The sequence below is a fragment of the Onychomys torridus genome, chromosome 19 (genome assembly GCF_903995425.1).
Source record: "Onychomys torridus chromosome 19, mOncTor1.1, whole genome shotgun sequence".
NCBI lineage: Eukaryota > Metazoa > Chordata > Mammalia > Rodentia > Cricetidae > Onychomys > Onychomys torridus.
In genome coordinates, this window is record NC_050461.1 from 44,867,727 (window position 1) to 44,893,685 (window position 25,959).

Genomic DNA, 25,959 nt, shown 5'->3' on the forward strand with positions numbered 1-25,959 from the left:
CCCCCCCCCAGCCATCTACCCTGCCCACCTCTTTTTGGGTTTTGAGCTTGTCAGTGAGAGCTAGTGGACCACTGCACAGATTGATATTCTCAATGCCCAGAGGACGAGAAGATAATGCTCAAATCCTTCCATGTATGTAAACTAGGAAAGCAAAGGAGAAACTTCAGAATTCTTCTGTCTCTGGGGTCCCTCACCTCATCCCTTGCCCACGCCAACCTTTTAACCCAAGTCCTTAGTAAGGGACAAATTTCCTTGGGTTTCTTCAGTTTCACAAAGTGATCAGTCACGAAATCAAATTGTCATCTCTTAGGAAAAATTCTCTGAGTAGGGAAGGAGGAGGAGGGAAAAAAAGGATGAAGATGAAGAAGAAGAGGAGGAGGAAGAGGAGAAGGAGGAGGAGGAGAAGAAAAGGGAGGGAAGTCAGGAAAAGAATCTCTTCAGGGCCTTTTCCCTCAGGGATTGTCCCTTGGCAAAACATACACAGGACTGGAGTGTGCATGGGCCATAAAATCACCTTTTTGAACATACTCCTTGCCTATGTGTTTCATGTTAAAAAAAAAAAAAAACCCTTTCGTGTAATAAACAAAAACAAACAAACAATCCCTTACAACCCAAAGAGGGTCTCCCTTAATCACCCGAAAACCCTGTGAGTGCACAGCACTGCGGCCACTTGGGAGCCTGAATTCCCTGACTCATCCTAGGACCTAAACAATGGCTCGTGCCCGGGCGAGCTTTGTTACACTTTGTTTTCCAAGAAGCCTGGGCCGACAGACAGGGCTGTAATTGCATGGGTTGTTCCACTTGCCCAGGGCGAGGTGTGGGTTGGTTGTCACCATACTAACTCCTCGTGAACTCGGACTCAGCTAGCAGCTTAAAGATTAACTTTCTGCTGTTTCTGTGGCGGAAGGCGCGGGGTGAGTGGCGCGATTGGGGACTTGTGCGGGGTCCCGGGCCCGCGGCGCGGCTGCGCTTTCAACAGGCGATTTGTTGGCTGGACTGGGGCTCATTTCCATGCAAAGCGCCTGACATCAGAGCACCTTTTGTTGCTAAACGCTTTCTTGAGCCTGGAGGGGAGGGAGTCATGTGGAGTTGGAAGAGCTCATTCTGAAAAGAGGGGTCCGGGACTGGCTAGCCCGGGTTCACAGGCGCCACCGTGCACTGTCCCGCCCTGCAGAGACTCTCCAGTAGGGGCGAATTGCGTGCCGCCCGGAGCCGGTCCCCACAGCAGGACATAGCTTCTGTGCCGTGGGGCTCCTGGCTCCCTCGCCCCGCGAGCTCCCCGCCGCAGCCAGTGGTGCCGACTCTGCTCCAGCTACCCTGTTGCTGCGCCCCGCCCGGCCAGGAAAAGTTTCTGGAGTTGTCAATCGCGGTCAGCGCGAATCGAGGTGCTGGGTCCTGGCCGTGGGGCTCGTACCCGGCGGAGCCTGGGGCATGCGACGCGGGGGCGCGGCCCGGTGACGCCGCGGGCGGGGACCTTCCGCCCCGGCGGCCAACGCGCTGCTGCGGGCTGTGGGTAGCGCGGGGACCCGGACGCACCGGGACGGACGCACCGGGACGCGGTCATGGAGGAGGACGCGGGAGCTGCGGGCCCGGCGCCGGAGCCCGAGCCCGAGGTGGAACCCGTGCAGGAGCCTGAGCCTGAGCCTGAGCCTGAGCCTGAGCCTGAGCCTGAGCCTGAGCCTGAACCTGAGCCCGAGGCCGGCACATCCGAGGCGTTCTCCCGCCTCTGGACCGATGTGATGGGCATCCTGGTGAGCTACCTGGGGAGGCGTGCGCTAGAAGCGGGGCTCGCCCCTCGCCCATCCGTTGGGGACCCTTTCTTCTCTCTGCCGATTTCTCTCGGTATAGGGCTTCAAAGTGTAATTTAAAAAGAAAATTAAATAAACAACCACCCACCGGTCACATCAGAGGCACCTTTTGAACAATCGGCTGTAGTCAGGGACACCTGCTTAGAAAAGTTGGCGTGGAAAAAGCCAGGAAGAGATGTAAACATGACTTGTAAATATTTGGCGGGTGGACTCCTCATGGCCTCACGGTGCTGATGTTTATCCGCACAAGGCTTGTCGTGTGCCCACGAGAGGAAAACAACCATTTCCTTATGCAGAACTACCACAGTGTTTACTTGCTCAGCCCGAAGCTCTTCCAGTTTGTAGAATTACAGGATATTTGTTTTATAGGTTTGGGATTTTAAGACAATAGGACGTATATTGCTGAGTGTGTTGATAAGAGTTTTTGAATTGTCCAGTGACTAAAACCGCCCGTGGATTTGCCTTAATTCTGGAAAGTAGTTCTTATACACCGAGGATGAAGTTTAGTAGCAGGTTGGATGGATAGGGCTTTTACACACAGACTTCTTAACCCATGTGAAGGTTTCAGATTGCCAGATGTGTAGTTTATCCGAAAACACTCCGACATTTACTCTAAGGTATTCCTTTTCGCACAGGAATAGGTGTTTTTTAGCAGCATCTCTTTTGGAACAATACAATGTGTAGTTTTCACCAAAGTGCAAAGGTGTTAGCCTTTAAACCCCTGATCGCCAACTGCTGTATGCAATTACCTTGGCCAGGTCATTCACCTCTTGTGATTCTCCATCTCCTCACTTGAAAAACAGGGTAAGAAGTCTTGCATCTTGGATTTTATGAGAGGCCCTGGGTCGATGTGTATGGAGTGCTCAGCATACTGCCTGATGAAAAGTAGATGTTCAATGACTACGGCTCTATTTGTATTTTTTTCCCCTGCAACTAGAGCCTGTCTCTCATCTTCCTGGACATCTTGAAGTTCAGTGTATCCCATTTCCCTGGGTTGAAGATTTCTATCCGTGCCTTAAAATATATAATAAAAGACACATTTACCGATGATAGAATTTTTAAGTACGTATTGCCGTGTATGTAAACCATGCATCTTGGATTTAAAATTCGTTCCTTTTTCTAAGCCTTTCAGATATCTAAGATGCTCAGTGGGAATTCCAGGAAAACCAGTGAACGTTTTAGAGTGGTGACAGACAGTCTGAAGTTCAACAGGCAGACACCTTATCTGGTTCTTGCCCAGAAGCCGCTCTGTGAATTTGCCGTCTCTGAGAATACTGGTTTGATAGCATCTTATTGCATCCTTTAGGAGGGTGTGGGCTGGGTGGTGGTGGTGGTGGGGTTGCTGGCAGAAATGCAAGTTGTACTGAGTGCTGTGTGGGGAGGAGGATTGTCAGGTGGCACTCTGAATATTTGCTTTCCTTCGGCTGGCAGATTCCAGCACTGTTGAGTTAGTTGTAGCAGAGTGTGCTTTGGCTGAGTTAAAAGATGGGGTGGGGCTCTAGAAGATCAAACCTGTTATTCAAAGAGCAGATGCAAGAGAAAAGAAAATAGTTGCTCCTACTCGGCTTAGAGTCGAGTGCGAAGCAGGGAGCAAGAGAGAAGGTCAGTGTGACCCAAACATTTTCCTATCCTTTATGTAATCTCCATTTTCTTTGGGACAAACATCGGGTATTCGTTAGTAAACTGCAGGAGGAGAGCCCTGGCTGTCTTGCCTTATACATTTCTAGCGGGGAGGTCTCCTGTTAAAAGGAAGGATCTTACTACCAATAGAGAGCTGTCCTCCAAGTGTGTATTAAAAACTGCATCTTTCGGGAGTATATGAAGATGCAGGTCACATTTGGGTTACTCCCTTCTTGCGGAAACACGAGGTACAGGTTCCTTCATTTTGTGTTTTTAATTGTGGGATTCTACAGTCATCTAAAGGGTTTGGCCGATGGCTTGTACCTCGTTAGTAGTGATCACGACTGAGCTGACCCCAGCCCAACAGTCATTTTTGAGGCAGAAGAGCAGAACCCTATCTCTGATAGTTGCTAAAACAGTAAGAGGTGCCCCCCCCCACTTCTCTAACATGGGCAAGTCTGGGGGATGGGGGTGGAATTTATTAGCTATAACCTAGGGAAGGTGGTGGTGCAGAGTTATTAGTGAATTAATTAGTTATAATTCGGTAAACAAGGTATGAATATTTGTGTTCGCTAGGACACGTTTTTGCTAGTAAGTTAATTCAGTCCGTGCACAGTTAAGCGCCGAAATAGTTGCTTTCGGATAATTGTTAATAAAATACTTAGAGAATAAGAAAACAGTCTAAAGCGTGGAAATAAAGTAGTGATAGAATACATAAACACTAGTAAGTCAACACAGAAATAGTGAATGAAGAGAGAATGACTCATGGAAATCCCTGATGTGCATGTCTGGAGAGTGGGATCAGTAGCTGAATTCGGTCTTCAGCCTCCAGTGCCTGTAATTAACTGGGTGCTAAGAACATAATTGTGTCATAGTCAAAAGAGAAGTATGTACTTTTAAGATACGGAAGTCCCATTAAAATATCCCTTATAGCAGGAGTGCTTAGGAGGATGTTAATGGACCAGCAAAAGCTACCATTTGGGCAATTTCATCAGGCAAACCCAAATCCAGGTGCTTCCAAGGTAATGGTAAATTGTGAAATGTTTGTGAGCCTCTGTGTTCTTGTGAAATGGGCCTTTTTCTTTTAGACAACTCTACAGTGTGGCCAGGCCTAGATTTTCAAAGCATGGCACCTCTGCCTGTGACCTGCTTCCATGGATGTCTGCCCAGAAGTGCAGAGTTGGTTCAGAGTCCTGTGTGATTGTTCTCTCCTTACCATCCTCTGCCCCTTACCAGTTTCTTGGTTGGGGAGAGTACTTGGTTTTAAGAGTGGGACTTGCCAAAATTTATTTAGATATGGTTAGATATGAAAAGCTTTTTTTTTTTTTGGTTTTCCCCAGGACTGATTATCCTTGTGGCAAATTGTAATGGGCATTTATTTTGGCCTCCAGTAGCTGAGGGCCTCTAAGACTGAGCCAGGCCTTCAGAGTTACTAACTGGGAAGAAGTGTAGTAATTGCTTATTGTTCCCAGGATCCTGCAAGACACACCTCCCCCCCCACACCCCCCAACCCAAGCTTCCTCTGTCCCTGTGGCCTCTGCAGTGTGTCCTCAGTTCCCAGCACTCACAGAAGATGCCCATTGTGTAAAAAGATCCTCTGAGTCTTAAGCAAGTTCTAGAAAACTGCACTGTAGGCCTGAGTCTTCAGAGCTATTGTATTTAGCTGTGTTGCTGTTTACTCAGGTTCTAAAATAAAGCAGAACCCCCAAAACCTAAATGAAGGAAGCAGAAAAACAAATGGAAGAGTCCATTCTTTTGTCAGGCCAAGTGTGGGGGAGGAGAGATGTTGGTGACATCCTGAGAGGGTCTTTAGTATGCTGACTCCTTGGGGAACAGTTAATTTACATGTTCCCTTGGGAGGTGTCAGGAGGGAAGCCTATCAACCAATGATCTATTTCAATTTACTCATTGTTATCTGAGAGTCTGGGACTGGGGGAGGTGGGTGGGGGCGTGGGGGGGGGTGTAGCCCAATGGGTAGCAGGCTTGCCTAGCGTGCAGGGGGGAAGCATCACTTGCTCCTGGGGTGATGGCACACACCAGTGATCCCTGCACTCCACTGGAGACCCAGGCAGGAGGATTGAAGCTTTAGGGCATCCTCAGCTGCTATGACTTGAGGCCAGAGAAGGAAGGGGTGGGGTAGAGGGTGGGGGGGGGTGGGGAGGGAGTCAGGGTGAGGTGGAGAACCTTTGTTTAAAATTTTCTGAAAGCCTGTGGTTAGAGTAGTGTAGAAGGTGCAGGGGGAAGCTGTGGGAGGGTCCTGAGGGCCCTAAACTCTTATTTAGCATGGAGTATCTGAAGGGCCCCCCCGGGGTCAGTCAGGGCGGTGACTTGTTCCAGGGAATCCTTGATGTGCAGTCCTACAAAAATCAAGCATTCAGAGGTGGTGGGGGTGGTTGCATTTTTTTTTCCTATAGGAGGCCCCTGTTCCCAAGCCACCTCCTTTTCTTGGTCTCCTGCCCACTGGCTTTCATTTGCCATTCTCTGCCTTCTCTGTTCCTTATGCTCCATCATCTGAACCTTCCCTCTTCTCTGTGGCTCGATGTGACTAGATGATGTGAGGGAGGCAGGCCTCAGCAAGTGTGAAGATGGCATTCCATTGCTGGGCTGAGCCTCTACACCTCACCTGTAAGCTTACCTGATCCTCTCAGTAGCTTTGGATACCCATCCAGATGTGCCCATAACAAAGACCAGTAATGGTAAAATAGAGGAAGGCAGTGTACCCAATGTGGCCGCACTGGGAAGAGGAACATATCAAGATAGAGCCCAAGTGTATCTTTGGGGTACTGACCCGAGGTGTAGGCTCAAACAGAGAGTAAAAAGCATGCTTAATGAAGCAGTCCTGGTCAAGGTGTGCTCCGGGACACTGTTGACTCATTCTTGCCTCTGCTGTGGTCTTGCAGGCCGGCCTGGTAAGTTGGTAGTCTGTTAGTCTCTAAGGGTGCAGCCATGGATAATTGTCCTCATCTGTGGGGGCGGGAGTGGGGGTGGGGATGGGTCTGTCTTGGGAGGTTTTACTCTTCCTGGAACTTAAGGTGACTCAGGAGGAAGAAGGGTTTAGGAGGTAACTTATCTCTGAGCCGTGGGTGAATCAGGCCCAACCTGAAGGCGAAGGCCTCGAGCGCACCTCTTGCTTTGAGTTACTCTGAGGGCCCTGGAGAGAGAAAGGGAGTCCATGCATTTTATTTAGCAAAAGCAGCTTCTAGGTGTCTGTATCACTAACTATCCTCATTTTGCAGTCCCGAGGTGAGCATGCCTGATAGAGGAAGGGCCTGCCTAGCTAAGGAGAGGGGGCACCATTGAGGTGGGCACAGCATTCACTGCTCACCTGCTCATTGTTTTTCCAGCTTCAGGGAGAAGCCATTGCAGGATTTTTAACTGGCATGGGATGCACCCGTGTTTTAGAAAAGTGCCTCTTGAAGCTGGGGGTGCTGTATAGTTAGGAAGTCGCAATGAAAATAATTTTCTGGTTGGGGGGTCACCACAAAAACAGTGCTATATTGCCCACTTAGCATGAGCAAGACCCTGTCTGTGGTCAACGCCTCTGCCCCCAATGGCAGGGCAAGGTGCTGAAGAGGGTTACTAAGGAGATAGCTCAATTGATAAATATCTACCACAACTGCATGAAGACCTGAGATTGGGGTCCCAACACCCGTGTGTAAAAGCCTGGCATGTTTTAGTGGTCTATAACTGTGGCGCTTCAAGGAGGTAGAGACAGGTGGGTCCCAGAGGACACTGGCTAGCCAGTCTGGTCAACTGTGAGCTCCTGGAGAGAGACTCTATCTTAAAGATAAGGTAGAGAGAGACTGGAAGATAATTGCTGTTGACCTCTGGCCTACACACACACACACACACGCACGCACGCACGCACGCACGCACGCACGCACGCACCCTATACATACAAAAATACATTTAAGCAAAAGAAAAAACATGCACCACATACAAAAATACTTAAAAGAAAAAAAAAATGCTTGTTGGTGGTAATAAATTGGCAATGACTCAGGAGGAAGAAATGAAGCACTTACCAAAAAGGTTTTTATAACCATACCAACAGTGAAATCCTGTGAGTTTGGAGACTGCCTTAGTGATCCAGGTAGAGGGGCTGAGGGAAGGGTCTACATGGATGTGCATTCCATCATTCTCTCTCCTCTAATTCTGGCAAGCCAGGCATTTTACTCAACATCAGAAGAAATGAAGGGTTGTTCCCCACCAACACTTAAAAAGATCAACACAGCTGCCTCTACATCTGGCTCTGTAGTACCTGAGTCCTCATCTGGCCTCCAGGGACACCAGCACACAGTGCACATACATACATAGACACACACACACACACAGAAATAAAAGAAATCTTTTCAACTATTTTTTTATTTACAGTTTTGTCAATGTGGCCTGAAACTCTTGTGTAGCCCAGGCTGGACCCAAACTCACATCCCCTTCTATCTCAGCCACCCAAGTTGTGGGTTTACAAGCGTGAGCCACCCCACCCAGCCACAAATGAACTTTTTTTTTTTAATAAGTTCTTCATTTCTTTCTCTAGATCAGATGTTCTCAACATGTGGGTCATGACCGCTTTGTGGGTCAAGGACCCTTTCACAGGTATCGAGTATCAGATACTTACATTATGCTTTCATAACAGTAGCAACATTACAGTTATGAAGTAGCAACGAAAATAATTTCATGGTTGGGGGTCACCACCACACGAGGAACTGTATTAAAGGGTCGTAGCGTCAGGAAGGTTGAGAACCACTGTTGTAGATAGAGTTGGACTCCTCTCTTCTGTGTATCGATAATTGTCTACTTGTATATTTAACCTGATAAAATTCATACTTGCTATAACTTAGGCTTTTATAACTGTAACAGGAGAATCCTGTGGTGTTAGTCTGTTGGGTTTTGATTCTACAAATGAAGCCCCGGGCCTCATATGGGCTAGACAAGTGTCTACCTCTGAGCGGCGTCCTGACTTCAGGATGAATTTAAATGGTTGGAGGCTAGGACTCCGAAGGAACTATGCCATTTAAACCCGTGGGTGTCAGACCAAGGCTTTAAAGAATTAACCCTGGCTCTGGGTACTTTTGAGGTAAACTATATTTTTGGTGGCTGCAAGGCATTGTCATTGCTTCCGAAACATTCTCATTCATTTAATTGGCTTGGTAACGAGACCTGAGCATGGCAGTTCTGTTGCCACTGGCCTTGTCCCCAGCCAGCTGCCTGCTGTCTCTTTTGCTTTGTTGGGCAGCATTAATTCTTTATGAGGAGGGATGCCACCTGGAGACAACCTGTCCTGCCTTTTTAGGCGCGTGCGTGAAGTCATGTGATCTAGACATCTCCATCCAAGAAACTGCCCCGCCAGGGTAGCTCTGACGAAGAAAGCAACATTGAATATTGGGATATCTCCCCTCTCCCAGCCCTCCTCCCCCACCCACTTTTTTTTCCCCCTGAAGGAATTGCCTTCGTCTTGGACCTTTGGAAGCGATCTGGGAAATCACTTGTATTTAGACTATGTGCTTTCCGTCTGTGTCTGCAGAGATACCCGATATTCTCCTCGGGTGTCTAATAGAATCCCTCCCTGCACAGTTGATTTTAGGGTTCAGTCCATTCTCATCTCCTCCTCCTCTTCCTCTTCTTCCTCCTTTTTGGGACAGAACCTACTCTGTATGACAAACTGGATTGGAGCTCACCACCCGGGCTAGCCTTGAATTTGTGACCATCCTCCTGCCTCAGCTTCCAGAGTACTAGGCTTACAGATGTGAGCTGCCAAATAGGTTTTCCTATGACTTTGAAGCAGGCGGTGGCAGAGGGAGGTGTGGTGGGTCAGTTTCTCACTAAATGCCTTTCAAGACTAAAATTGATTTTTAGTGTGTCCTACATCCTAGCTACTTTTAAAATGTATCCTAAGTGCCCTTTAGTTGTTCTGTCTAAGCTTTGCGGTTTGCCAAGTACTATTTTTTTTTTTTTTTTCATTTAGAGCAAAAATGGTTTATATGATTTTTTATGTATGCTTTGAAAATATAGTATTCTATATTAAGTTATTTATAGAGAAAAGGAGTGTTTTAGCTCAAGTATGTGTATCTCTGCTATAGGATTACTCCTATTTCTGGTGGATTTTAATGACCTTATGAAATAAACAGTTAGCAGTTCTGCATTTGCTATTTCAAATGCCTTTTCTTTCTTTCTTCTTCTTCTTTTTTTTCTTTTTTGTTTTGTTTTGTTTTTTGAGACAGGGTTTCTCTGTGTAGCCCTGGCTGTCCTGGAACTTGCTCTGTAGACCAGACTGGCCTTAAACTCAGAGATCTGCCTGTCTCTGCCACCTGAGTGCTGGGATTAAAGGCATGGGCCTCCACGCCTGGCTCAAATGCCCTTTGAACTTACAGTTGGGAAACAAATGGATAGTTAGTCTTTGTGGCACTTGCCTATAACCTTAGCACTTGAGAGACTCACGCAGGAGGAGGATGAAAGGCCAGCAGGGACATGGCAAGACTCTGTTTCAAAAAAAAAAAACAAAAAAAAAAAAGAGAGAGAGAAACAAAAATAAATGTATGAATCATTTCAAGCTATTAACTCGTCAAGTTGCTTGCCAAGAAATGTGTGTTTGAAATATTTTCTTTATTCAAAAGCAAAAACACATGAATGCTTTTAATAGCTAGGGTTTTCTTGAGGCCAAATGATGTTTGTAGTGAAAATGTTATCTCTGTTTAAACATTATCTAGAATGCTATTTTTGCTTCTCATTGTGTCTAGGTAGTACCATAATGTGAGAATGTTTTATTTCTCAGTTTTTTAAAAGAGAAAAATCACATGGTTTTTATTATATTTGTAAGTACATAAAAATTAATTAAGAGGTTTTTATTTTGTTAATTTATTGTTAGGCTGGGTCTGATGTAGCCAAGGCTGGCCTCAAATTGACTATGTAGAGCAGGATAACTCTGACACAGGTCTTTCTGTCTGTGACTTCCAAGTCCTGAAATTGTGGGTGTTCCCACCAAGGCCGTGCTGCTGGGCAAACACTACCAATGTACTATGCCACCATGCCCAGCTTTACATTTATGTTTTAATCATTGAAAAACAACAAACATCCAACCTGACGTGTAGTATGCACATCAGATCAAATCTATCCGGCTCCTCTAACAATGTTACTTTTTATGGTGAAAATGCCCAGAGTTCTTTCTTCTAGCTTTTGGAAACACATAGTACATACAGTATTACTGTCTTGTCACCTGACTGCCAGCAGCAGTGCAGAACCTGTTTCTCTGATCTAACTGCGACTCGGTACCCCTCACTCAGCCTCTCCCCAACCCACTCTGTCCCTACTCTTTTCTGGCCTCTGCTAACCACCATTTAAAAAAAAAAAAAAAATATATATATATATATGTATGTGTATATATATATATATATATATATATATATATATATATATAAATTTTATTTATGTGCCCGTGTGGATCTCTATAAATTCATGTACACACGTATGTGCAGGTGCCTGAGGTGGAGGCCAGAGGATGTTGCACCTCCTGGAACTGGAGTTGTGGGCAGTTGTGAGCCCCAGATGTGGGTGCTGGGAAGTGAACCTAGATCTTTGGCAATACCAGCAAGTACTCTTAACTGCAGAACCATTTCTCAGCGTCTGTGGGATTGACTTTGTGATATCCCCGATATGAGTGGGATCACAGAAGAGAGGGTGTCAACTAAAAAGGTGTATCTTATTAGTTTGTTTTAGTTTTAGTGTAGAAGGCAGGGCAAGGTGATTTCTGAGGAACGCTAGGCCCTCTCAAGGGTGAGCCCACTGGGTCGGTCTACATGTTTAGGCTTTATGCTGTTCCTTAAAGCTTGTGGCGAGAGCATTTTAATAGGCGACTTAATAGAAACAAGCGATACGTTAAGAGCCTCCAGTTAACTAATGAGTTTATTTTCTGAGTGTCTGTGGTTTTGGGGAAAACCATTAACCCCTAATGTATAAAATGTTTCATCTGCATACTTCTTTTTGGTACTTGTGTATGTATTTATTTATACATTAAGGTCTCATGTAGCGCAAACTGGTCTCAAACTTGCTAGGTGGCTAAGAATGACTTTTAACTTCTGATCCTCCTGCCTCCATCTCCATGTGCCAGGATTATAATGCTTGTACCACCACACCAGTTTACATGGTGCTGGAGGTGAGCCCAGGACTCGGTGGCTGTGGCAAGCATTCTACCTATGTGCATTTTTATTTGGAATTAACTTTTATTATACATCTAAGGAAACATATATGACTGTAAAGAAAATGTCCAGAAGAAATTTGAGATAGGTGGAAAGTCAGTAGAGACCATGCACAAATCATTTTGAAGGCACATTTGATTATGAATTGCAGATTTATTAAAAATCGTCTAAGAATGTTGGTATTAGGCCCTGCCTGTTGGGGTATGGTCACCATTGTCTGCTGCAGCATGCTGGTGGACCCTGGTTCTCTTGTGGTGCCCAGGTTGTACTTTTATAGATGAGCCCTGTAAAACGAATGCGTAGGAGCCATTTGCCTCAATTAGGATGTTATGAAACCGAGAATTCACGATGAGCATTAGATAGGTGTCAGCTGACTCATTCATAAATGATATACGAGAAGTTTAGTAAAGTCTATGTGATGTAACTGTAGTGTTAGCCAAGAGCAGTGTCTTCTTTCGGCAGCTACTCCAATGATGATGCTCTGCATCAAGACCTTTCAGCTGGTCACTTAGCTGGGTGACACATCCCGAGTCTGTGTCTTTAGAAGGCAGGATGCCTTCTATAGCAGAAGCACTTCCATAGAAACCGAGAGAGGAGATAAATGGAAGGAAGCCACTCCTTGAACATGGAGAGAGATGAGCCGGGCAGTGATGGTGCCACACCTTTAATCCCAGTACTCGGGAGGCAGAGGCAAGTGGATCTCCTTGAGTTCGAGGCCAGCCTGATCTACAGAGCGAGTTCCAGGACAGCCAGGGCTACACAGAGAAACCCTGTCTCGAAAAACAAAACAAAACAAAAACCAAAAACATGGAGAGATGTGTAGCAGGGCCAACCCTTTGCTCTAATACTACCTTAGGGATGAGACTAAGCACATTTGTATTTGTATATAATTCTATCCTGACATGTAGTAGTGTGTCTTATATACATGGAAAGAACCACCTTATTTATTGTTGCATACTTTTTATTTGTTTTTATTTATTTATTTATTTTTTTGGAGGGGGGACCAGGTCTTGCTTTTGGCCTAGCCTGACCTGGAATTTATTTCCTAGAGTAGTCTTGAACTCATTGGCAGTCCTTCTGGTTCAGCCTCCCCAGTGCTGGGACTCAGGTGTGAGCTATTGCATCGTATTTCGTTGGCCAGTTCCATGCTGTCCTAGCCACACCTGTCAGCAGTCACCCATGTTGGCACCCAGTGCCCTTTAGCCACAGAAACCGCTTGAGCTTCTTGGTTTCTTTTTGATTATTTTTTCTTTTAAACTTCTATTTTTTTTTTAATGTATGACTTATGTGTGTGTCTGCGAGTGCACGTGCTATGGCACACGAATGGAGGTTTACTCCTACTGTGTGGGTCCTGGGGTTGACCTCAACCCCAGGGTTGGTGGCAGGGGCCTTTACCTGCCGAGTCAGCTCTCCAGCTCCTACTTTTTGTTTTAAAACACAGCTGTGTTTTATCGCTCATGTTTTAGTACCCACAATTCATTAGTTGTTGGGTGAGTCTGACTTTTGCAGATCTCCAGTTCAGGGTTCTAGGTTCGCCCATTTCATCTTGTATGTTTGCAGAGTGCCCTCTGAAGTGGATCAGATGCAGATGATGTGGGCTCTGCTCGTGTGTGTGTGTGTGTGTGTGTGTGTGTGTGTGTGTGTGTGGTGTATATGTATATGTGTGTGGTATGTGTGTGTATATGTGGTATGTTTGTGTGTTTTGTGTGGGGTGTGTGTGTGTGTATGTCTGTGGTAGGTGCATGTGTTTGTGTGGTATGTTTGTGTGTGTGTATGTGTGTATGTGGTGTGTGTGTGTGTGTGTGGTGTGTATGTGTGGTATGTGTGTGTATATATGGTATGTTTGTGTGTATGTGTGGTGTGTGTGTGTGTGTGTGTGTGTGTGGTGTATATGTATATGTGTGTGGTATGTGTGTGTATATGTGGTATGTTTGTGTGTTTTGTGTGGGGTGTGTGTGTATATATGTCTGTGGTGGGTGCATGTGTATGTGTGGTATGTGTGTGTGTATATATGGTATGTTTGTGTGTATGTGTGGTGTGTGCGTGTGTGTGTGTGTGTGTGTGTGTGTGTTTGTATGCGCGCGCTTTCCTTTTTTTAAAATTATATTTCTGAGTCTGGGGCTCTTGTAGTTCAAACTGACCTAGAATTCACTATATAGCCAATGTTCCTCCTGTGTCTACTTCTGGGATCCTGGGATTACAGGCTTGCTTTTCCAAGCCCAATTTATGGGTGCTGGAAATTAAAACCAGGGTTCACACATCATCCCCAACTCTCTGCTTACTAAAGTAACAATAATGAAATAATAACAATATTCTTTGGTTTAGTGTGGGGGCAAGGAATGGGGAGGAGGGCCACGCATGCCTTGGTGTGGGTTTGGAGGTCAGAGGACATCTTGCCTGAGAGTCAGGTCTCTCCTTCCACCACATGGCTTCTGAGGCTTGAATTCAGTTTGCAGGCTTGGAGGTAAGGGCCTGGATCCTTTGAACTATTTAGCCAGACTGTATCTGCTGTTTATTTGTTTGTGTGTTGTTTTTAGCAGCACGTGTGTGGGTGGGTGTGGCCTGCAGTCTGCCTTTTATCAGGCTACCTGTTTCTGGAGATGCTGGACACTTCTGTGGCAAACTCAACACATTCGGGGAAACAGAGAGCCTCACAGGGAATTGCTGCCTTCCAGCTACTATTTCTCTGCTTGTGAAAGCTCTGGAATACCACCCCTAAGTCTCGTGACTTCCAATCTGTTCTGTTTTGGAAAACAGGAAGCCCTACTTCCCCAACATTGGGAAAGACAGTCTCCTGCTTTTAGCCAAGACAGTGTTTTAAGCTTTAGGTTAGTTTTCAAATCCAAGGCTTGGCTGCCTCAAAACATCGAGCCTGTAAGACACATAAGTCTATTGTTTGCCAGTAGAGAGACTTGCAGGCAGGTTTGGGTGTACTACTTCAGGCCCTTACCTAGGGAGAAGAGAAGCCAGAGCAGCAATTGCTCAAGGGCAGTAGGTAACCCATGGGTCCCAAGGATCAGCCAAAGACCAACTGAGCAGGCCAAAGCACATGGGTTTGAATCCTGTATTTGCTAGTCATGTCAAGATAAATAGGCGGAGAATTATGCAATGGAGTTGGCAGAGCCCATTGGTAAGGCTCCAAGGGTTGTTTTGGTGGAGAAATGACTTAGCGATCTATTTGGGAGGAGTAGGGTGCAGTGACGTACCACCTTCTGTGGACCTGGGAGAGTCTGTGTCTAAACAAGCCTTAATGGGTGCCGGGAAAAGCATGCCGGGAAAAGTATGCCGGGAAAAGTATGCCGGAACTGTACAAGTGCTTGCTTCTCGCTGTTGTACAACTCGATACAGCCACACACTGGAAATTCTTAGCTTCAGACTACATGCTGCTATGGTGCACAGATTGGCTTCAAACTCCTGACCTCCTGGGATACTCCTGCCTTAGCCTCCCGAAGAGCTGGGACTCAGGCATGTGCCATTGCACACGGCTTCTTACACACTTGTTAAAACCAAGGGTGCTGATCACGCTTGCCTTTCTTTTAAGTTGAGTTGTTCTTTAAAAGATTTTTGGAACATAGCCTCTAGTATGCTAGGTAAGCATTGAATCAACTGAGCTCCACTAGAAGGCCTAAGTCTGTCTCCTTTAGATTGGTTGACAGTTGGCAAATACCTTTTTGCTTTTTTAATGCCATGCTTAACCTTCTATTGTTCTTGGCTTTTAATTTAGAACACACACACACACACACACACACACACACACACAATTTCTATATGTATATTTATGGAACTATAGAGCGGCTGCCTCTTAGATTTGAAGCTCTTTTCTACAACCCAAAAGAACTTAGCAATTCAATTGTCAGCATGTCCTTTACTGATTCCTACACAGCTCTGCATTCCAGGCATCCTGGAGGCCACAGAGCTCTTCCCAGGACAAAGGACATCCTCCAGTTTACCACCCAGACTTCCATTGTTATTATTTTTTCCCATGGAGTTCGGTGGGTGGTGATATTTTTGTGTCTGCTTTAGGATATTCTCCTTAGAAAATTGGCTGCCACAAAGACTTGCATTTATTTATTTGTTTGTTTGTATTTATTTATTTAGACACGATTTTGCATTGTACCCTAGAGAGGCCACAAACGTGATTTTTTTTTTTTTTTCTGTCTTGGCTTCCCCAGACTCAGGATTCCTGCATTGCTCACCCTTCTGGGTTAAGAGTTGCTTTGAAAACGTTTTAAACAAAGATACTATAGGGCGAGAAGAATAGGTCATCGAGGAATCGTAAGGACAGCATTAGACGCTGTCACTGGGCACATACTTAGTGTCAAATGCTCTGTGTGTGTTTAATCATCCCAGTGACCCTCTGAGGTAGGGGTATGGACATTCTGTTGAAGTCTTAACTCCTGGAGGCTTAGAGTGGGATGTTGTTTGAAATGGTTTCTTAGTAGATTCAACCAGGTTTTAAGATGGGGTCATTAGGGTGATTTTTAATTATGACCAATGTCCCTTACAAAAGGGAGATAGATATATGGACATAGTCACAGATAGGCAGAAGAAAGTGCCATATAAAGAGACTCAGACACCATGTGGAGATTCATGCTGGAGAGGTATCTGTAGCTAAACAGTGCCCAGTGTTTGCTGGCACACCCCCTAGCTGGGAAGGGGCTAAGAAGTCTCCTGTTTGTACAGGTAAACCTGACTTGGGGCCTCGCTCGCTCACTGTGAGACGATACACGGTCTGGTTGTTTGAAGCCTCATGGTTGTTGGCATGCTCCAGGCAGCTGTAGGTGGATGTGGTGACATTGTGCCGGTGTGGAGTGAAGCCACTCACTGGCAGGAGGAGGCAGAAAACCCTTTTGTGTGGGGCCCAACTCCTTGACCAGTGGGAAGAAGAAAATTGAGAAGAGAGATAAGCAGGGCCACACAATAAAAACCTGTCTGAGACACTTTGAAACCGAGTCAGCAAAATCTATTTATGGGGCCTGGGTGGGGCACTGGATGAGGGAGATAGATAAGTCCTCTGGAGTATTTAGGAAGGAGACACAAAGACAGAGAAGGTCCATGGCCAGCATTTTCATACTAGAGTTTACGCTGACCCGAACAAATGGACTGGGCCTTGGGAGGAAATTAGAGTGTGCCTGTCTCCTTCCAAACATGGTTCAGGGGTACCTATGGCCTTCCCTGCTTCCTTTACTGAATGTGATTTGTGTGTATTTATGATGAAGTGAGGAGGGACCAAAGAGCAGAAATGACGGGGAGCCTGAAGAACGCCTTTAAGCTGTCTTAAGCTTAGTTTTCCGAAGAGGACAACGTTTTGCTTTTTATGTCCTCATCTTAGATGTGACCTAAGGCAGAGCTAGAGAGGGTGTGGGGAGAAAGCCTTACCACCACCGGCCAAAAAATCAAAGTGTCATTGGTGCTGGGTTCTGGAACTGACTTCTTGGTTGTGTGGCAGGGTCTCTGGTATTTTGGGATGTGGACATCATGTCTCCTGAAGAGAATCAATGATGGTAGTTACTGGCGGACTCATCCTTCGTAGCACATGTGATTCTGGTGTTGTATGGCTTCTATGACCGAGCTACATCCCCTAACCCTTGGTGTTTTGTGAGGACTGTGTCAGGGAAGGGGTGCTAGAGGCTTCTGGGTGGGAAAGTTCAGTTCTTGGTGTCGACAACTCTCCTGGTACTATGTTGTGTTTGACATCAATAGCTGTGAACAGTGAGCAGACATCTTGCCTGTGATACCAGGTTTGGGAATTCAGACATTACTCTGACCAGACTGCTAATGGTTAGGGATAAGCGGAAGGGACGATGTGGAGAAAATGGAAACAATTTATAATATCTTTTATTCCCTGTAGATTCTATGCTGGACATCTTAATTAAAATCGAATAGGTCATCCAGTCATTTTAAAATTGATTTTAATCCCTACTATTCACCCAGGGTAAATGCACTTAGAGGAATATCTTCAGACAGTAATATAAAAATGGGCAGTTAGATAAGTCAAGCCTTCTGGCTCATCTGTAGCCAGTCCTGTTAGGAGTTTTCTGCTCCCTAAAGAATATTACTGTTCACGACCATCCACTTCCAGCCCAGTTACTCAAGCCAAAACCTCCATCACTTCCCCTCTGAGACTATTACACAGCCCAACACACTTCCCATTAACCAACTTTGGATTTACAGAGGAAAAGCAAAATTTTAAAATTGAGGCTAAAGTCTGTGAGTCATGCTTCTGGAGGAAAAGGTCCCCAGACGCTTGAAGAGATGGCCTGCAGCTGCCACCCTGTCATCGCTAGTCATGTGGCTACAGAAAGTCATTGGAGTGTAGAGTGGGGTGTCCACTCATGACAGTGTCATTTGGAATCAAACTTAATGATGGAGATGACGGAGTAGAGTGTAGACGCTTCATCAGCGGAGTGTAGACACTGTACCAAAATGCAGATGTTTCCTGTCCGGGGTCCGCCCATAGTCTGTGGTCAGTGTTCAGAAACACGGGGCTGTATTTGCTTTGGTTGAAGGCTGGGAAATGATAAAGAGGAGAGGAAAGTTTTCCTGGAATGGAGGGTCAAGATGAAAGTACGGCCTACTCCAGGCACGGCACAGGTCTAGGATCAATACCAGTCCCAAGGCTTCCGGCAGCCCAAAACATGGTAAACTATTAAGAAAGCATAGTCAAGGATATTGGTATTGCCACATGAAAAACAGTTGATGCTAGACAAAATGCTCTTCACCAGTTGCTTCAGTGTGTCACCGCCAGGGAAGGTCCAAACTGTTTGGGTCTTTGCTAAGTTGTATCTGTGGTTGTCTTAGTGCTAGCCTTGAACATACAGCAATCCTCCTGCCTCAGTTTCCTGAGTGCCAGATTTGCAGGTATGTGCAGTGACATGCAGAGAGTGGATTGTCTTTTTTTTTTTTTTTTAAAGTACATTTCCTGGCATTGTAAAATCAACTTTTTCCTCACATCCACATAAACTTTATTTCTGTGGAATCCTTTTTTTTCAAAGATTTATTTATTTATTATGTGTACAGTATTCTGCCTGCATGTGTCCCTGCAGGCCAGAAGAGGGCACCAGATCTCATTACAAGTGATTGTGAGCCACCATGTGGTTGCTGGGAATTGAATTCAGGCCCTCTGGAAGAGCAGTCAGTGCTCTTAACCACTGAGCCATCTCTCCAGCCCTTCTGTGGAATCTTAATGATAACTCCTATTTGTATCATGTGTGTGATATTCAGTTTTCTGGAGGCTTGGGCTCCTGTTGGGTTTTGTTGGATCAAATGCTCCTGTCTTGTTATTTTTCCCAAGGCCTGTTGGGTATGGGGGACAGAGCTGCACAGAGCTGTGAGGGAGGTCTCGCTGTCTGCCTCTTCGCCCGCTCCCACCTCACACCTGCATCCCCCTTCTTAGGAACGCCTCTTTCCACAGTCCTCAAGCACTTCTTGTGCCTGGCTCCTCCCTGTAGTGGTAGCTCACTTGGGTCAGAGGTGTTTTAACTAACTGAAGGAGAGATGTGACCAGAAGGATAGTGATCACTTTTGAGGACAGGGTGTTTAAGAGTCTGCTGAGGAAATGCATTCTAAGATACAGCACGAAGAAGAGGTGGGTGTGTACCAAGAAGAGCCTTACTCCCTGGGTTTTGTCTGGACTTGGAGAGATGAATGGTGGGTGTTTCTGTCTGATGAGGGTGTCTAGACCCCGAGGATGAACTCAGCAGGTTGTTAGTGGTGGCCCTGAGCTCTGTCTCCCCACTCCTCGAGTAACTTCCTTCCTTTTATTTTTTATTTGCAGCCTGATGGGTTGTAGGACTGGTGGGTAGCTCATAATCTGAGTTTTTCTGGACATTTAGGATATCTTATATTATCTTGTTTTGCCCTCCATACCCACACCCCTCACCCCCATGTCTGTTTGTGTCTTCACTTTTAGATTGATTTTCCTGAGAGAAATTTTAGTTCATTGTGAAGAAAAATAGGATAGAGACATATAATGTATAACAAGTTTTGAAACTGTTATTTATTTAGAGACAGGGTTTCTCTGCATAGCCCTGGCTCTCCTGGAACTCGCTCTGTAGACCAGGCTGGCCTCAAACTCAGAGATCTTCCTGTCTCTGCCTCTCAAGTGCTAAGATTAAAGGTGTATGCCGCTGCCGCCACCACCACTTGACCTGTCTTTTCTTTTTTGTGTGGGTACTTGCTCTGATTTAAAAAAAAAAATTGTTTACTGTGTGTGTGTGTATGTGTGTGTGTGTGTGTGAGCGTGCACATTTGCACACATGCCGTGGTGTGCACGTGGAAGTCAAAGGAGAACCTATGGCAGGGAGTCAGTTCTTTCCTTCGACCACATGTGTCCTGAGTATTGAAAATTTATGTCTTCAGGCTCGGTGACAGTCGCCCTCACCAGCTGAGCCATCTCGATGGCCTACAGCAGTGTCTGAAGTCCTGAGCTATGTATCTAGACTCCTTAGTGGCTGGATTTCAACAGAGCGGCCAAAGACAGGACGGAAAATGGATCAGACCATGACTATCATGGGAGAGCACTTTCAAGACAGATAGACAGAATGTCAACCTCCGAATCCCCAGGGTGGGTTGAATTTGGTGATCGTTGTCTAGTGAGTATGAAAGATTTGACCCGGGGCCCGATGGTAGAAGCTGAAGCTAGCTAGCCTCTGCTTGGAGGCCACAGGAGGGTCTAAGCAATTGACACTCTTCAAAGGTCACCGACAGCATTTAGGTAAATGAAGTCCAGTGTTCCACAAGTGAAACTTGCCAGTGGCCTGAGCCTGGCTGGGGTTCTGGAGCTGGGGGGAAGTGGACAGATGTGGAATTGTAAGGCAGGTGGAGTTCTTAGGTTTGGGGCAGGTGGAGGAGCAGGGTGAGGAGGCGAGAGACAGAAAACTAAGGAGCCTAGTGAGATGTTTGTGTGGTCGCCTTGGTGGGCGGGCATCAAAGGCGGCATTAGACAATGAGTGAACACGCAGTGTACAGGTTCACAGTGAGATTTTAGATCTGCCCAGCGGACTGGCCTGCTGTGACTGCTGCCTCCCAGTGAGACCGTCAGCTGGGAGATCTCCTTAGGACTGTCTCGATCCTGTGGCAGTCTTCTGTCTCTGCCCCTCGAGTGCTCTGTGGATAGGCTATGCCAAGATGCCGGGGTCCCACCGATGATCCCAATCTCTCTGCCTGTGTCTCACTACAGACTTGGTCAGCTTTGCAAGCACAAGGCAAGTGCTTTACCACTGAGTCACTATGCTAACACTATGCTAGTCACTAGGCTAACACTATGCTAGTCACTAGGCTAACACTATGCTAGTCACTATGCTAACACCATGCTAACACCATGCTAACACTATGCTAACACCATGCTAACACTGTACCAGCCACCATGCTAGCTCTGTGCTAGCACTCCAGATATGTCTTCAGTGAAGCAGAGACCTCCTTTCTCTTGGGCAGCACTAGGAAACTCGGATCATGCTGTCCTGTTAGCAAAGGGCAGTGTGACTTGTGTGCTGGGATCCTCACAGAGATAGCTGTCCCCTTGTGAGACTGCTGGGAGAGCAGAGCCACAGTGCTGGGGGATGGGCTTATGCTCAGTGAAAGAGGCCACTAGCCCTGCGAAGGGGCCTTTGAAAGGCTGAGTCAGGAAGACTGTGGCAAGTTTGAGGCCAGCCTGAGCTACATGGTGAGTTCTAGGATGCGTAGACCCGTCTCAAAACCAAACGATACAAGCCACTGATAGTACTTAGCATCTGCTTTGGATGGGACAGAGAGGACGAGGTGGAAGGGACGCCATGTTTGCATTGCGGTGAACCTGGACCCTGCTGACAGGAAGGCATGTTTTTCATCTACCGAGCAGAGTGAAAAATGAAGGTGGTTCTTCACACGAGTGCGCTCTCAGATCATACCGCTCCATTCTGCTTTCTCCCTCTATCCCGGTGCGTCTGATCAAGTAGGAACGACCTTCAGTCATCCCCCACCCCATCCTGCCTTTTCCAATTGGATTTATTGTCCCATGAGTCTCTTGCCCCTCCTAGGAAGCACAGTGGCCAGAAGTTGTGTGGCCACCCATGTAAGGCGTGGCCATTCTGTGGGAGTCCCGGGGGCTCTCTGACTCACACAGGACTATTCTCTGCTGTTGAAGGAAGCCAGCCATCCATCATCTCCTGCAGCCATGGGGCCTGACTGCATGGCTGGGATGATGTGATCCACACACAGCACGTGATACTGGCCTGTCACAGTGGGATGCTTGTTCCCACGCCGACTAGCTAATCACTAACATGTATGTAATGGCACTGGTGCCGTGTCCGGGTCTTAAAAGCATCATTTCAGATAATTTGATGAAGTTTTTCCATTTAGAAGTTCACATTGTGTCAGACGTAATTAGATATGTCAGAAATCTCTTCGGGGGCAGGCGATGAGGCTCAATTAGGAAAGTGCTTGCCTAACGTGCGTGAAGCCCTGGGTTTGGTCCCCAGCACCTCATAAATTGAGTACGGTGCCACAGCAGGGTCAGGTCATCCTTGGATTATAGAAAACTCAAGGCCAACCTAGGCTACATGAGAGAACAACCCCCACCCCCGAAAACTCTGTCCCTCATCCTTGGGATGAAATTCAGATGGACTTTTTATGGGTGTTGCTCCAGAAAAGTAATTCCCTGGGTGGGTCTGCTCCTCAGCAGTTATTACTAGCTGAGGTCATTGTAGCTGGGGGGTGGGTAGACCCTGTCTCCACAGCTCTCTAGGGCTTATCTCGTTTACCTGAGCACAGCCCAATGTGGTGAGGGGTAGGGATTGTTGCTATCACCCCATTTTACAGATCAAGCGGAGAGAACTTGTATAAAAACACAGGAATTCTGCCCTTCCCACCAGCACTGGCTTTCGCTGCCCTGCAGTGGATCTGTGGGTCTTTGTTACAGCAACGTTTGCATCCCTAAAAGGACACACAAGCCACTGCCAACCTACGATACGGTGGTGGGTGGCTATGACGGTCAGGTCAGGTGCCAGGTTGCCTTCCAGTCTGACACACACACACACACACACACATACACACACACACGCACACAGTGTCTCCTTGATCCAGAGCTGGCCTTGGAGCCCCCATCCTACGGAAGTATCAAAAGACAAATACAGTCAAGGAGTGGTGTGGATAGGGCTGGAGTGAGCATGAGAAGGGGGATGGAGGGAAGACCGCATCCCTTCCACTCACTGTCTTTCTCTTCCTTTTCCATATTTTTAGGCAGTGGTCCTGATGTGTGTACCTATTTCTGTGGGAAAGCCAAGAAGTGGCCTGGGAGGAAAATCTTTCATGTAACATGGATCTCTTGAGTATTTTGATATGCTAAAGACTCTAGAAGAGACACCAAGGGATGCATGGAGATCAGACAAGAGACACATTCTGGGCATTCTGACCCTTGACTAGAGCACCCATCCTCACAGTGCTGTATGTCTTTTGTTTTATTCATTCCTGGTCTAATGTAGCCCAGGCTGGTCCACAAATCCATGTGTAGATGATGATGACTTTGAACGTTGGATCCTCATGCTTTCCTTCATCTTCCCAGTGCTAGGATTACAGTCCTCGTTTATTCAGTGCTGGTGAGCCAACCCAGGGCCCTGTGCATGCTGGGTAAGCACTCTACCAACTAAGCCAGATCCTTAGCTCTTTTGGCACTTACCGTAATGCCCCCTTTCAAAACCAGCCAGCCTCGGTGAGAACCTTGGTCCTGACACTGGTTGTCTGTATCTGAGTTCTTCTGTACATTCTGGACTCGTAAATTCTGGTTCTACAAGCCATGTGAGCCCACTCCTTAAGCTGTACTGCAGCCAAAAAAATTCTTGAGCCAGAGGCCGGGCAGGTTTGCAGGACGCAGAACAAAGAACAAACCATGAGGCTCCTGTTTACATCCTCGGGCCTGGGGCCACCCGTGTTTCCGGAGAAGTCAGGATTTCCTGAGGAAACCTTCCTCGGGAGGGCGTGGTGCGGTGACCGGGATGTGATGACACGTAGCCCCGTGCCCTGGCCAAAGCCAAGCTGGGGTGTATGCCTAGGCCCACATTCCCAGGCAGCATGTTCCCAGGCTAATTCTCTTGCCCAAGTGGGGCCGGGGGCTTGGGTGGGGTAGATCAGAGGTCTGGACCTGGCACCAGTCTCTCAGAAGGCACTGTACCTCGGAGGCTGCCAGAGTATCAGGCAGAAGCTGCATCAGCAGTTGAGACCCAGCTTTTCCCACAGGGCCTTGGGTGGGGTCACTCAGGCCTGCTGGGTCAGCGAGAGCCCTGTCCTCAGGAAGAAATGATGGCTCCGAGGATGTGACAATTTGTTTGGGCTGGCCAAGCACCCAGGGCGTGTGCTTCCTCAGCTGTGTGCTGCAGGTTGCGGAGGGATACAGTGATTCACACCAATTTTTATTTAACCATATAAGATGAGAACTTCAGGGTGCCACGCAGTCACAGAGCTCTTCTTACCCCGCATTCACAAGGTCTTGGGTTCGATCCCAGCTCCTTATTAACCAGGTGTGGTAGTGTCACTTACAATCCTAAGGAGGGTAGAGGCTGGAGGAGCTTGAGTTCAGGGTCATCCTCTGCTACCTAGGAAGATTGAGGATAGCCTGGGGTACAATGAGAACTTGTTTCAGAGTAAAAACATGTAACAGGGTGACTCTTGTTCATCCTAAATTAACCTCACTTGTTCTTCCCTTTCGTTGACTAAACTCAGATGTTCTCCCAAGACAGAAGGAAAAAGCAAAAACCCACCCCCTAAAACAACATCCTAGAAACCAAATGCCTTCCTTGCCCCTAAATTTACAGGTAAACAAACAATCTATTACTGTTTTCTCCTTGAATAGAAGGTAAGAGTGGGGAAGATTGAGTGATTTTCCCTGCCTTAGGTCTCTTTGTGTGTTGGGTTTTTTTTTTTTTTTTTTTTTGGTTTTTCGAGACAGGATTCTCTGTGTAGTTTTGGTGCCTGTCCTGGATCTTGCTCTGTAGACCAGGCTGGCCTCGTACTCACAAAGATCCGCCTGCCTCTGCCTCCCGAGTGCAGGGATTAAAGGTGCGTGCCACCACTGCCCAGCTATTTATGCGTCTTTTATTGAAAAACAATTTATACAAACAAAATGCAGCTGGTGTATGTAATGATGCAAGTTTGTAATCCTAGCACCTGGGAGGCAGAGGCAGGAGGATTAGGAATTCAAGGCTAGCCTTAGCTACATAGGAGTCAGTGTTAGCCTGGGCTGTATGAGAGCCTGTCTCAAAAAACAAAAACTGAGAAACCCAACCACACACAAGGGGGATATGGGGAGAATTCATTGCTCGTCTAAGGAAAACATAGGCATTGGCTTGCCCTGAGAGATTTGGGGGAGATTTTCATAGCAGTTGTCTCCAGAGAGGTCTAGAAATATGAGTCCCAGACCTCTGGTCCTTGTGTTGAGCCTCTGTGACTACACTAGATGGGAATGACTCTACCTTGGACATTCTTCTTTCCTCCTGCTCTCTGCTCCATCTTGGTTTCCTCTGGCTGAATTTTCTTCCTGCTTGGGAGTTCGAATCTCATATCTTTTCAGAAACCTGTTCCAGTCTAGTAACATGTTACTAAATGTGAACTAAACAAACAAACAAAAAATGTATTTATAAACCAATTGCTGCAGCTGTTGTGCTGTCCCGTGCTTTGTAACTCCCCTGTGGTTGTCTTGAAGATGCTGTTGAACATAACTGGTCTCCCAGAACCAGAGTTTTCCACAATGTCTGTTCCCCTTTCCTGTGTCTCTCCTTACAAGGGCTTTTTTGTTACCACTAAAAGGACCTTGAAGAGCAGGCTCTTGCTTATTCTGTTGGGCTAATGTTTAGGAGAAAATGAAGTAAAGTAGAAATCGACAATCACTTTTTAAAAAAAAGATTTACTTATTTATGTGTGTGTCTGTGTCCACGTGTGCATCTATGTACATGCCTGTGGGCACATGCAGAAGCCTGAAGAGGGTGTCTTGGAGTCGGAGTTATAAGCGTTTTCAGGATGCCTGGTGTGTCATGTGGGTGCTGGGATCTGAACTCTGGTTCTTGGCAGCTGTGCGGCAAGCGCCCTTAAGTGCTGAGCCGTCTGTCCAGCCTGCATTTTAGCACCAGAATCTTTCCAAACCCCATGACCAGTCGTCTCTAGGCTGGTAGCTGCAGAGCCGCAATATCCCTCTGAATTCATGGAGCTGAAAGCAGCACAAGGGGCCAGACACTCTTCTCTTTCACTTCAGGCACACCCCACCTGCTATTGGTGACCCAGAGGGGAATGATATCTGCTCCTCCTCAGGGGACGGTTAACTCTAATGGCCTGTAGAGAATCCTTATTTCCTGTATTTGTGGCCCTGGCTTGGAGAT

At 46.7% G+C, this 25,959-nt stretch overlaps 1 protein-coding gene across 3 annotated transcripts in view; it reads left to right on the plus strand.

Annotated features, from left to right (window-relative positions):
* The first annotated feature begins 1,146 nt into the window (after window positions 1-1,146).
* Sash1 (SAM and SH3 domain containing 1) overlaps window positions 1,147-25,959 on the plus strand; it is a 170,263-nt gene continuing 145,450 nt past the window's right edge. For 2 of the 3 annotated variants that reach the window (XM_036169068.1, XM_036169069.1), the window contains exon 1: window positions 1,147-1,751. In XM_036169068.1, the coding sequence (XP_036024961.1) occupies window positions 1,563-1,751 (189 nt within the window). In that variant the 5' untranslated portion in view covers window positions 1,147-1,562. The remainder of the gene's footprint in view (window positions 1,752-25,959) is intronic. The other variant, XM_036169070.1, reaches the window with a different exon arrangement.